Raw genomic sequence first — 14208 nt, forward strand, 5'->3', positions numbered from 1 at the left:
ATTCAGTGTAAAGAACGACTGAGGAATATGAAAGAATGTAAATGGGCTGGGAGTGTTTTGAGGTATCTGTACAGGAAAAACATTGATTCACAGTGAAAGGAAAGAACTAGGAAGCTTACCAGCAAGTATGCGGCCTGTAGGGTGCGAAACACAGAAAAAGAGAACGTCAAGCGGAGTGTTAGAGAGGCCGAAATAATCTCATGGCTGGCGCCAATGGAAAAGAAACCTACCATGAGTAACTACTTAAGCGAAAAAAACGAAATCGGGAAAGAAACAACTTATGATAGCTCAAAGGGAACCTCATTACTTTTCGAAGCGAGATAGGGAAGCCTTAGAACACGCACTTACAAAGGGAGATATAAGGAGGAAGAACCATGTGCTTGCTGCGGTAAAGCTAAGGAAACTATGGAGCATATTTTATTAGAATGTGAAGACGTCTACCCAGTGGTCGACTTAGGCACTACTGACTTCTTTGGAGCCCTTGAGTTCAGCGAGAGCACGGAAAAGTAAACATGTCCACAATAGGGATTAGTAAAAGGCGATTGGAGGATTGGTGGAATAAAAACAGGCAAACGACAAAAACGGTGACGTACGTACAAAATCACAGTTCGCAATAGCGGATCAGAAAATTTGGCTGTTCGAGTTCATAGCGTTTTTTTTCTATTTTTTTCATTGGTTGACGTATGTAGGACATTGGGCAGTATAATAGCAAGCCACCGCCGCGTTCACAAGGGGACGCTCATAACATCCATTATGATGTTATAAGTATGATGTTAGCCCCTTTAGGGGCTAACATCATACAAACAATGTATGAACAATACGAGTATACATTATATGCTAACTATACGAACATAAACCGTATAATAAAGACTACCACGTGCCTTTTAAAAAAATCAGTATGCGTCCTTACTCTCCATTTCAACCACATCCATGCACTGCAATGAAAGGCATGGGTCACGTAGTGGCTTCAGCCAAACGAAACGGTCAGAACGGAGAACCAGAGCAAGGACTCGTCTATTGGCCGCCGCTGACCGCCCCCTTCGTGATACCGACTGAGTGGAAGCTTCATGAGTGGATCAGTGGAACGCAATGGGCGAGCCGCAAACCCGTCTTTCAAACGCGTAGCTCGTTTTCCTTACTTGACACTAGTTATAGCTTTCGTTGCGTCGTGCAGTTATGCCCACCGAACCGAAAAAAGTAATATTTTCTCTTCGTCTTGGCCGTTTCCCAGCCACCCTGGGCACATGCGTCTAGGTCCAGAAGACTTGTCCCTCTGCACATCGTCGTTGGTCCACACATATGCGCTTCTTTGGGGTGTCTGCAAGCCTATCGCCCAGGGAGCGTCGACCGCCTTTATGGAGACCGCCGATGACAGCGCTATACTGGAGGCTATTCACAAGCACAGGGTAAGCGTAAATATTTAGGTCAAAATCCTGGGTGAGGAGGAGAGGCACGAAATAAAAGAATAAAGGCAAGGCGGACAACTTGAATGGAAAACATCTTCAGTTTGCTACTTTTGTAAGAGAGAAATGCCGGGAAGGCAGAAAAATACGAATAGAGAAAAGAGAGAGCACGTCAGTATCAAGATAACAGGAAAGAGTATTCACCACAGGCCATACCGCTCAGCCAGAATTTCTGCCAACAGGTAAAGTTGCTTGTATCGATGCTCAAAAAGTGCCAACTCAAGTCACTCATTTCAGTTCTTTTTTTTCGCAGTTTAGAGCGGTGGTGAATAATTTTAGTGAAAGGTCTATACGGGACTCCATGTTATCTAACCTTGCCCTGTCGTGCCTCGCGCTGTCCAAATATATTCTCGTGAATATATTTTCGCATGAATAACTACAATGCCAACTACATTAAGATTTTCAAGTGTTAACAATGGTTATCAATGTATACCCAATGAATGACGTGAGTCCAATAAATCATTCAAATAAAGAAATAATCCATCCTTTAGATAAAATTGAATCGAATCCTATGCTTTTTCATTGACAAATAGCTTTTTATAACCTTCGTCATGTTGGTAAATGCGTAATGTCTCGGAGCGTAGCACGTGTTGCTATATTTTGGCAAAGCTCCTAATGCTTCTCTAAGAATCGACTCTGTACACGTAGAGATTACGCAAGAGGTGGGATTGATCGTTCTCGTCTCGTCAATCCTGAAATCAGGTTAGTGATGCCAACACCTTCAAAGCAACCTTAGTACATTACTGGCTGAATGTTGGGCTGAGGATCTTTCCCCAGCCATTGAAACTATTACTCAAAATCGAAGTATAGTTGCTTGCTGAACAAAGGGAAATGCAAATAATTAACATATATCTGATATTCGGCAGCGACATTCCATTATTTGGATGATAGGAAGCCAGTTGTCTCTTGCCCTCAAAAATACAGCTCCTCAGGTGCGTCCCAAGCAGCAGAAGTATGTTCATTGTGTGAAAGAACAGCCGTCAAGAACGCTTTCGAAATCATATTGACTTCACATCAAGAAAGCTCGCGTTATTTTTCTAGTTATGTTACTTTATTGGCACTTTCACGTTGTTTATACTTTAACCGATAGTTTAGTTTGGCATGCGTCACTTGCATTGCTGCAGTGCTGCACTGCTGCATTTCGGCAAATCCGTACTGCAGAATACTGAAAGGTGGACGAAGTTTCACGAAATGGAAATGTTGTCATCTACTCAACAGTGGAATGAAGTTACAGAGTAAACATATGCAAATATTCTGTCATTCTTTCAGAGAAACTTGTAACTGTTTCTTTTGTAACTTCGTGCTATACCCACGAGTGGATCACAATGTTTCCCTTTCATTACTGCGTTTTGCGTCACGTACATCTCATGCTCGAAACCTATTTTTGGTGCAGAGATACTCAAGAAGCTATCGTTTTAAGCAACACAAAAATTGAATTCAATTGCGTTCTCTATTCACTTGTAATCACTATTTAAAGAGCTGAAGAAGCAAATACAATTCAAGGACAAGCTGATGCGTTAACTCTACGAAAAGAACAAATGCTTCAAGCAAATCGAGGCTTGCATTCCGGATCATATTATGGTCTCTTGGATCACACACGGAATGCCTTATCTAAGAAGTTAGATGTCGTTCTAATTAGCGGAAAAGCCGCCACATGCCGCATGAATCTTGATGTTATTTCCCGCTTATTCCTTTCTCTTCCTGATTTGTGCAGACAAAAAGACTTTGGTGGTGGCCCTTACTTGCTTACGCAGATTCATTGACCCTCCAAAACAAGTGTTGAAAAGACTTAAGCACTTCTTTGCCAGAGCGGTGAAAAAAATGAAATTTATGCAAGATCTTCAAGATACGGACCTTAAGTTTTCTTAAACCCGAAGAATTATCTTATTTTTAGTATCCGAGAACCATCAGGGGTGAATTGAACACATTATGTGGGTGGCTGCTCATCCGTGCCATTAAGCGACATTGTGATTAAATACTGCGCTTACATGTGTCAGAACCACTATCTTATCATGAGACAAGACGTATCGGAGCATTGCAGGTCAATTGTAACCAGCTGGGTTGTTTAACGTGCAGCTTATGCAGGGTACAAGAGCGTTCATCCATTGCACCCCATTGTAATGTGGTCTCAGCAGCCGGGATCGAATCCTCCACCTCACCACGCTCAACACCGAAACGTCGTAGCCACAGGGCTACCGCGGGGGGTCGGCGCATTATAATGGCACTCGCAAGCTAGTAATAGCAGCCTGTATGAAAATCTGTAAAAATACGCCATAATCATCGGATAAGGGTGCTCTACACTAAAGCGAGACAGTAACTGGACTGTTGTAATTGCTGCGGAGATATTCATTTTTGGTTCCCGTTGCCACTGAGTTACGTGGTGTTGCTTGGCAAATGACAGTGGAATTATGCCAGGAGGCGGTTGATAACTGGTACCATGAGATTGAATAGAAAAAGTTTCAGAAGCCAATGAAATTACGAACACTACCAATTTCTGAGACGCGACCATTGCCGTTATCCAGGTTGTCTCAACTATCATGCACCAAAATTTAAAAAAAGCGCAATTGAGGTACTTGAAGACAACCTAATACACATTTTTTTCAGCGCAGTGGAGTAGCCCCCAGTAAATGTTTCGCTACGGAAATTTAATTAATTTTAATTAACTATCCTAGTCGAGGAGTAGTGCCATAAATATCAAAGCGTCAATGAAACGTTTGTAGGCGCAGCTAAAGGACATCTAACTGCGGTATTTTCAGTGAAGCACTAATGTATCGTCTTCATGCTGCCCTGGCTCAGCCGACGTATCGGCACAAACATCAACCTTCTCGCATACAACACGTCATCCCCTCGGTCTTATCAGTGGGCTTGCCACCACTCCGACAATACGGTTCACTGACACCGACGCCTTTTCGCCTTACAGGTGCTCACAGTTTCCTGCTTTCCCGTTGCCACCTGCTCTTCTCCTCGAGTCATAACAAAGTCTGCAGGCACGCCCGGCTTACGGTGTGTTGGCTTACTGGATTCGCCTGCGTGACAGAGCTTCCTCAATCGTGCGCCAAGAAATACCAGTCCTGACCAGCGCTATGTGCCGCCTCACGTCTGCAGCCGGCTACCTACCGTCTCTCGATGTATAATCTCATCCTAGCCTCAGCGAGCTTGTATTACGGACGCGGGCCAACCTCGCCTACCCTCCAGTGCCCCGAAATTGAAACAAGCGCCACGCACTACTGCGCCTCACCGCCTTTGAGCGGAAATCCACCGCCTTTATCGTCTTCGTGCTACCCTGCCTCAACCGACGCATCGGCACAGACATCAACCTCCACGCATAAAACACGTCACCCCCTCGCACTCATCAGTGGGCTTGGCAGCACTCTCACAATGTGGTTCACTGACGCCGGACGCTTTTCGCCTTACAGTTGACAACCAATTACACTATTCATGTGTGTCGTTCCCGCTACGCCACTTTGCTAGTGCTGCTAAGTCAAGGCTGCTGCATTCCCATTGTTCGCCACAGCAAGTCTGTCATCCTACAACTTCTCGCACTCTCTGGAGGCGTGGCATCAAATCCCGGCCGCAAAACCCATTCTAGTTCTACGCAGGCATCCTGTGACGTAATTGCAACATCGGGAAAAATAAGCTAGCTCAGGTGAGGGGTCTCTTATAAGCCAAAATGAATCAATTCGAACCAAACTATCGCAGAACGATACACTTTTTGACAAAAGTAAGTTTCAACTGACAAAATTTGAAGACGGTTTTTCCTCCATAACTGCACTGAAGACCGAAGCTAGTTGCATCAGGGCAGTTGTCGATAAAGCAAGAAAGCCATTTCCAATATATCATCACGACTAAATTAAGTATTCAGAAGATAGGGCTCGTCGTCCTAACCTTGTATTTTTTGTCGTAGCTGACACAGAGTGGGAAACGCGACAAGAATTGTAGAACAAGATTGCGGGACTTTGTACTTATAAGGTTAACATTAGGTTATACCCCTTAGATGTCGAACGCACTCTTGGAATACGCAAATACAGAACTAATAGAAAGAGACCTATAGTTGTCAAATCAGCACATTTCAAATTAGAACGACGTATTCTTTCAAATGCTGAACAAATAAGGGGGTCCAACCACAGCATATGAGAAGACTACTCATCTAACACTGGGAATGCACGTAAACAACTAATCAAGTTCGGCAAATCCCAACAGAAACCGTTTAAACTTGGGTACAAAAACTAATCACAGAGGACAGAAAATACAAGTATGATAACGCTACAAATAGACTTATATTACCTTAATAGCTACCATCACACACTACCGCAAGACCACACAGCATCTGTATCATTTTTTTATACTAACATAAGAAGCTTGCTGCCCAAAGGCGAAACGCTCTGTAGCCTCATTATTTCTTCTTATTGTAAGTTTCTCGTACTAACACAAAAGTTGCTAACACTGAGCTTAATTGATTCCTCCCTGATTTGGTCATTTTTAGGCGGGACCGTGTAGACGAATGCGGAGGTGGTGTCCTGATAGCTACTCATCACAGCCTTTGTTGCCCTATTGTCGATATCACTTCACCTCTAGAAAGTTCATTCGTTTTGTACAGTTCTTCGTACCTACAAATTAATGGTGCATGCTATTGAACTCTCGACGCATATGTTTCCTTCCCTACTCACTCTGACGAGACACTGCAATCTGTTAAGACGTCATTCAGTCATGCGCAACTACTCTTACGTGACTAACGTTCCTGGTATAACAGGGCCTGAAGTAGCCATAATGCTGTCTAACAATAACATCGAAAGTAATTTTCTGAACACATGCCTCACCTTTGGTTTGACGCAGCTAGTATCTAGCCAAACGCCAAAAAACGAACAGTGCTCTAACACACTTGACCCTATCTTAACATCCCATCCCGACATTGTTTCTGCTGTAACACATCTACCAGAACCAAGCGATCACGCAGTTATACATGCAGAGTGATCGTGGCAACAACCTCGGAGCAAAAAGAACAAAAAATAACACTTTAAAATAAAGGTGTTTACATCAGTATTAACAATGCACTAGCCGAGTTTTACAACTGGCATATATTAGAGATTTCCCGAAGCGTGCAATAGACACCAAATAGCCGCTTTTTTTAAAAATTAAATGATTGAACTCACTGATACTTGCATATTATCAGCTTAACCAAGTGACCTTCGTCCCCATCGTTCAACAAGCCACTAAAATGGCTAACTAATAAAAAGAAAAGATTATTTAGCAAAGCCGAACATTCCGATATCGCTCCTGCTTGGGAAAAATGTCACGCCAGTGAAAAGGCGTTTGAATCTTTGGCCGCAGCAGCTAAACGAACCTTTTAGTCAACAACACTCTCTAGTATACTGCAAAACAATACCAATTAATTCTGGAAACATATTAACCCCAAAAAACATAAACTATTATTATTATCTGATAGCGACAATAACTGTGTTCCTGACCATAGAAAACGTGAAGTACTAAACTCTGTCTTCTCTTCCGTGTTCACTTCTGAACCTAACACTGACCTCACCGACTGTCGTTACCTGAACCACCCAACTATGCCAGACATAACAATTGAGGCATACGGTATCACCAAACTAATATGATCCCTTCAATTACCATCCTCTGCCGGCATCGACAGAATCAATTCCGAAATGCTTAAGCGTCTACGCACCTCTCAAGTGTATTTTTTGTCAAATCTTTCAGCGATCATTGTCATCTGGAGTGGTGCCGTAAGATTGGAAAATAGGTAAGATAATTCCTGGACTAAAGAAAAAAGGATCACTGTCATCGGGCCACAATTTCCGTCCAATTTCCCTCATCAGTGTTTGTTCGAAACTGGTGGAGCGTATATTGTATACTTATATTGTAAAATACCTAATGTCAGCAAATTTTTTCAGTCCCAGACAACATGATTTTTAGAAAGGAATATCCTGCGAGACACAGCTAGCTCTCTTCCTTAATTATATCAGCTCACATCTTGATCAAAACATACCTATAGATGCACGTTCCCTAGATTTCCAAAAGGCTTTCGACAATATTGCTGAATAACCGCTCTTCCTAAAGCTATCGGGTCTTAATCTTAACCCTTGTGTTCTCCAATGGTTACGCAACTCTCTGACTAACCCTCAACAGTTCGCTTACGTTAACCAATGCTGGTCTAATTTGTCACCAGTTATCTCTGGCATGCAGCAAGGCACCGTCCTTGAACCGCTACTTTTCCTAATATGCATTACCGACTTACTGTTAGGTTGTTGTTCGAAAATTCGTTTATTTGCTGATGAGTGCGTTACCTGTCGTCCTATTAATAACGACGATGAGTCTTGTGCTCTCCAGACCGACCTGAGCAGTATTGAAAGCTGGTGCAGTAATTGCCTAATGTCCCTTAAGGTCAAAAAATAAACGTCAATACTTTTACTTTCTACTATCGTCAATCATTCATGTCAGCTGATTGCGTTATCACTGGTTCTGAAATATATGCTACGACTTCTTATGAGTAGTTGGGTATTAACTTATCCAGTAACCTCGGTTGGTCCTCACACATTTGCAGTATTAGCAATGATGTCAGTCGTGTCCTATGCTACCTGCGCCTTGATCTACGTCTCGTTTCCCCTTCAGTAAAACTACAACCATGTTTAACTCATTTTGGACCCAAACTGGAATACCTATGCTCAGTGTGGGACCCATACTAATGTAAGCTGGCAACAGCACTGGAACCCATATAGAATTGTGAAGCAATGTTCATTCATTCTGACTACTCTTACCATATTAGCGTCACTAAACGTAAGTCATATCTGAACCTTCCAGCCATTGATCAGCGCCGCAAAACAGCAAGTCTGTGTGTATTTTACAAGTTCTATTGCTCCTTGCTTAACGAGACCGAGATCACGCCTGCGTACCGCACTTCATTCCGTCATAGCCATTCAAAGGCTGGTCATCCCCCTCCGGCTCGCATCGCCGCTCATCAAAACTCTTTTTTCGTTCAAACAGCAAAAGACTAAAATAATCTACCCGCGTAACCGGTGTACCCCACCAGTCAATAATTGTTCAAAGCATTCATTGAAAATATAACCTGGATATGCCCACTCCTCATGTAAAACCCCACATGTGGTATTTGAGGTATGAATAAATAAATTGCTACTATATTTTTCGACTGACAAATAAGCTCCGCGAAATGTAAAAATATACGGCATGACTGCACTACCACCCGCATCATATAGCGGTGCCCTCAAACAGGCTCTCTCTGAGTTAGCGAGAACGAAGTGAAGGAAATGAAGAAAAATATGATGATCGAGGTACTGCCGCGTCTGCCGCACCCGGCCTAAGCAACACGTCGCGATTGGTGTTAGTTTGAAACAAGCTGTTATAGCTGTCTTAGCGCACAAAATGTGCGCGAATGGTTCCTTTTTTTATTTTTTCCCCATGAACCTGCTTTCTCAGCACGTATACACGCTACTGAAAACTAAAACTGTCATATTAATTTAGGTCTGGTCCGAAGCAAGTTTCTGGCACGAAATGTAGCTGTGCGTGCACTATTTCTATGCTGTGTGAGCAGAGCCGCGATTTTGAAACATTCTATGCCTTTGCCATTGCTTTTCGCGTTTCGTCTGTTCAGAGCGGCGCTTCAGCCGCGTTATCAAGGGGCTTTGTTTCATAAATATGATCAGTCAGTATTGAGAGACGGATAAAAGGTCTCACCCAGAAATGAGAAGAAGTGATCGCTGCGGCGCGGCGAAACCTGCTGTTGGTGCTCCTTCCATACCATTAAATCAAGGTGATGCGCTATTTCTTCGGGTTTACGACAGGCAATGCGATTGCTTTCAATCCCTTGTTTGAGGGCACTGCTTTATGATTTGCGTAGGAACGCAGTCACGCGGTATTTTTTATATCGCCTATTTTTCATGTTGCATATTTCATTTTACTAATTATCAGATGAAAAAATTTGTACGCAACAAGTACGCTACTGAATATACTACAGTTATATGTCCCTTGGCTCTGGCTACAAATGCCTAACTGACACTTCGATAATTAGGACAGTACTTCTCAAGCTGGACAATTAATTGCACTTACCTAATTGAATCTCAGTAACAAAAATTTACCGGCTGCTCCTCCACTGTACTGGAAACAATATGTACTAGGTTTCTTTCGAGTAAGACAATTGCTCTTTTTTTTTTATCTTGGTGCATCACAGTTGGGACACCCTGCATATGATATATTCTGCTGTGCTATTCTTGGTACGCTAGCGACGACTGCATGCTCAATGTTTATGTTCTCAACAACAGGTGACAGCGCTAAGCACAATACCTTACACTGTGAAGTGCCTGTTGGACAACAAACGGCGCCACGGTTATGACCTCCATAGCCTCCAATACGTCACTACGTCGACTACGAATATTCATGAAGAGGTTGCGAAGACTCTGGTCAAGGAATTTAATCTCAAGTCTTTTACACAAAGTAAGTGTCATGTGTTGAAATTCTGAACACATTTAACCGACCTCTCAATGAAAAAAAAAGCCTTCATTTTCCTTTTGTAATCAGTCAACGTTAGATTGATGACCACATTACCAAGAGACTGCTTAAACAACTCTAAAAGTACATCTGCGTTTTCGCTGTCTATGATACAAATTAAATGCAGCACCTTAGTTCCCTAATTGGCACCGCAGTGTACACGAACCTAGTAGACTGGCGCTACAAGTCATTCGCCAAAGTAGCGGTTTTTCCTGAAGGTTGACAGTGGGAAGACAACAAAATGTTTTTTTTTGCTCTTGTATTCTCTTTTCGGCAGAGTACGGTCAGATGGAGATACCGTTCATCTCAGTGGGGCTCTACAACGCGCCCACAAATTACAAGTCCATCGGCTGTTTGGCAGTCGACGTAGAAGCAGTGGTAAGAATGGCAATGTTTCTGTTTCCTTAAAACAACGCAAGTTATACGTGACAGAGCAATCCAGCACGAATACTAGGTGCCTCATTCGTGCCGTCCGTATACGCTTGGTTCTCTCACGCCACAACAAACTGCAATTTAAAAAAACTGTGTGTAGAGCGGCGAGCAAAGCATTGCGCTACAGTCACATCGGGACTACTACGACGACGCCAAATATTAAGTTATTGATTATATAACAGGACTATATTCAATCAGTGTGATAACCAAGTCCACATTTGCCTTTGCTCAAATTGATGGTTTGTTGCTGTTGTTGTTTATTTAATTATGAGACCGTGTGAAAATAAAAAAAGGCGCCTCCACTCCACCCTGTGAAAATGGATTCACAACGAAGATGGTGCGGACATCACACGGCGTCACACAGGCACCACCACCGCAAGCAGCGTACTTCGAGCGCGAAGGCATGTATGCGCAAGTGTACCATTATGCTCATTCTTCTAGGCCCTACGTGAAGTGCAGGTGCCTCATAAAACTAAATTATAGTTTAAAAGTAAATATGGGGACGACATTTACAAAGTACGACTTACGCACAACCTGCAGACATGATAGCATGAAATTCTAATTAGACCATACAAGAAAACCTAATTCTGCTACGCGGAAATTCAGACACAGTCCCCCTTTCCAGCTGCCTTCATTATTAAATTTTCTTCGGGAGCACAGCAGGAAATATCCCGACGAACTAGAGGGTAATAGCCTCGCTGTAACAATTATGGTTTGTTTCTTCAAAGGTGTAAACATATGCGAAGTTAATTATAGCGGACGGTTTGTCTTGCCTGGCTAAAACACGTCCTCTGTTTTGTTTTTTCGAGTTTATTTACGTTGACATTGGGCTCAGCTGTATAGTAGAAAAGCCGACGTGTGCATCTCTCATCGCACTGAAATACGGTCCAATGTGTAGGCTGCACAACTTTTCAGTGCAATGTTTCTGTTCGCCACGTGCATCTGCACCTGTGCAGCTGTTCTGAAGTTACATCAAATCTATGTTTATTACATAGGATACTGGTTGAAATGCCGAGGCTAATAACAGTATCGCGTTACCACCTCAAATTTTCTTTTTTTTTTTGCTGCCTCTTCTTATCCACCTTTTCTAACGTCTCGTAGAGAACTACAAACTCGCTCTTCCGTCCACCATTCCAACCGTCTTACGAATAAAACATATACATGACTCCTTCTGTCGTGGCTTTCACACAGGTGAGGGACACAGAAACGAAAAAGCCGCTGGGACCATGGCAACGCGGAGAGCTCGTGGTACGAAGTCCAAATTTGATGCGTGGATACTGGGGGAGTCTGCATGAGCCTATCACCGATGACGAAGGCTGGTACAGCACAGGTAGGAGTGCATGTGGAACGAGCACGTACAACGTGCTTCGATAAACCGTTAAGGGGAAAAGCAATTGTCAGATGCGCTCCCAGTGAAATAAGTAGTTATACATAGGAAATAAATGGAACTTCTTCACACGTAAAGCGCGCTAGACAACTGTATCGTTATCTCTATGTATTTTTATTTACCAACAAATCTTTCACCCGTTTCTTCAGGGACAATATGAGAGGTCCCCCAAAACAACATAATAATCTCAAAATTTTCTGTAAACCCTTTTTCGGGAATACATGTAGTGCGAATGAACACACTGAATGTCTTCACAAGTACTCCTTTTGTGTTAGCGTCAACAGGTTTTGCACAGCCTCCGCTGTGGTGATGCAGCGTCTGTGTGCTTGTCCGTGCTCATGCAAGGCGCCTTTGATTAGGCTGGCGAAATTAAGGTGGTAGAGCACACAACCAGGTGTACACGATCACGACTGTGCGTTTAAAGCGATAAGATGACGTATTGTCAAAAGCGAATACCTGTGAGGTTGGCTGAAACATCCCGTGCTGTCCTACCATTGGCGTTGGAGAAGAGAAATAAAGGAACAGGATTCTGGAACTCGAAGATGAGGGCAATGCTATACACGCGTTCGAGCATAAGGTCAATGCAAGCTCTCATTACAGCCGATCATCTAAGCCACTATTCATGGCAAAGTCCACATAGCGGCTAATTTCTTAGCGAGCAAATGGTTTTCCTTGCCACGAGCCCCGGGTAAGTATTTATGGCAATAGATTCACAGTGCAAATTAGGATACGGTACGTAATTTAAGGTTTCGAGGACAAGCGTCGTCCTCGCAGGTTCCAATATTCCCATGTGTTCTGCTTTCGCCTTGTGACCTGAGTGGGACGGAAAACTGTCTACTAGCCTCACCCACCCAAACCTACAGGATTGTGACTTCAGAAAGCTTCTGACTGCACAACCGCCCTAAGCTTGGGAGCAGCCTGTTTTAATGCGCTTTACTTCGGGGGGGCACGCAGGCGACTTGTGCTACTACGACAAAGACGGCTGGCTGTACCTAGTTGCGCGGCTGAGCGACTACTTCTGCGTCCGTGGGATCAAGTACCGGCCGGTTGAAGTCGAGGCCGTGCTGCTGAAGTGTCCTGGGGTTCGTGACTGCGCCGTCGTAGGAATACCACATCCCGAAGCTGGAGAAGTAGCGCACGCTTTGGTTGTGCCCGAGCCAGAAGCAAGAACGCTGAGCGCCGATCACGTCTCGCAATTTCTGGAAGGTTGGCATTTTTTTTTCTCGTTCCGTTCTTTCATCTCACTTCGCGAGACCTCCTCATCAAATAGAAAGTTATCTGGTTGGTTTTTGGCAGCGTAACCTTAACCTCACAAACCAATGTCACCGGTTCATCAGCTTCAAATGCTAGCGGTTTGAGCTTGTTTGTATTTCATAATTAGCGAGAGTTATGCTGAGCAAATGACGAGTACACAACGTGGCAGACGAAGACAAACGCTAACTTCCAACTAACATGTAGTGTGCCAGAGGACGGAAATAAGTAGCACACTAACGAAAAACACGCGATCAACAAGGAATGAAGTAGAGAAAGAAACAGCAGAAGCCGTACCATCGCAAGATGCGCGCGTGGGAACCTCCCACACAGCTTATTTCTTTGCTAGAAGAAGGCACGAACGGCTCGCTCACATATAAGCCACGCTCGCGTGTCATATGAGCAGCTTCCACGATGATGCGAGTGCACGCTCGTTCCAGTGTTTATAAAAACTATGCGCGTCTTCGAAAACTGCAATGTCGTGCAAGAGCGCAATCTTTGCCATTGCGCAAACTATTCGCGTGTTCTCGTAATGAGGACATTAAGACATCTGCCGCTTGACCCACGTGAAATACACCACATGACAGAGGCATTTAACGAACCCCCCGCCCCCCCCCCCGCACACTACACAACGCTGTTCCTCTGCTTAACATTGCAAATGTCAGATTGCTTGTTCAAGGTCCTGGTTAGCTTTGCAATGCTAACTAGCTTGAATTGGGCACGAAACGCCACCCGAATGCCAGCTCATTACTCAGTGTTTTTCAGCAGGTGGTGAACTGCTGTCTTTTTCAGCAGGTGGTGGTGAAAACCCTGTGCCGTAATTTCTTAGCACATCGTTTCCCACAGCAAGTTAGAAAGGGACACTCAATGGGCTCCGCTGGAACAAGGTCAGCGTTCCGGCTGTCTTGCTGGCACAAGACTTTTGCGCGTACACGTTAGCGTTCCTTCTCAACATCAGTGCGTGTATGTCACAACATGGTGTACACATTGTTCTGAGCAGAACGGACGGTAAAATGTCAAGATAATTTCATCTACCTCATCCGGCCTTCGAGGGCTGACAAACGCCGATGGTATCCCTTCGATCTTATCTCGTGCACTGTCCATGCATGGCACCCGTAACGCCGCTAGCGGCATTCCCCATCAAGGAAGCTTTCGGATATA

At 43.9% G+C, this 14208-nt stretch overlaps 1 protein-coding gene across 4 annotated transcripts in view; it reads left to right on the forward strand.

Moving 5' to 3' along the window:
* The window catches only part of LOC142583265 (uncharacterized), a 135831-nt gene that overhangs the window by 112036 nt on the left and 9587 nt on the right, over nt 1-14208 (forward strand). For all 4 annotated transcript variants that reach the window (XM_075693652.1, XM_075693653.1, XM_075693655.1 and 1 more), the window contains 5 exons: nt 1232-1406; nt 9752-9923; nt 10255-10355; nt 11601-11739; nt 12751-13002. In XM_075693652.1, the coding sequence (XP_075549767.1) occupies nt 1232-1406; nt 9752-9923; nt 10255-10355; nt 11601-11739; nt 12751-13002 (839 nt within the window). The remainder of the gene's footprint in view (nt 1-1231; nt 1407-9751; nt 9924-10254; nt 10356-11600; nt 11740-12750; nt 13003-14208) is intronic.

Source organism: Dermacentor variabilis, chromosome 5 (genome assembly GCF_050947875.1).
Source record: "Dermacentor variabilis isolate Ectoservices chromosome 5, ASM5094787v1, whole genome shotgun sequence".
Taxonomy (NCBI): domain Eukaryota; kingdom Metazoa; phylum Arthropoda; class Arachnida; order Ixodida; family Ixodidae; genus Dermacentor; species Dermacentor variabilis.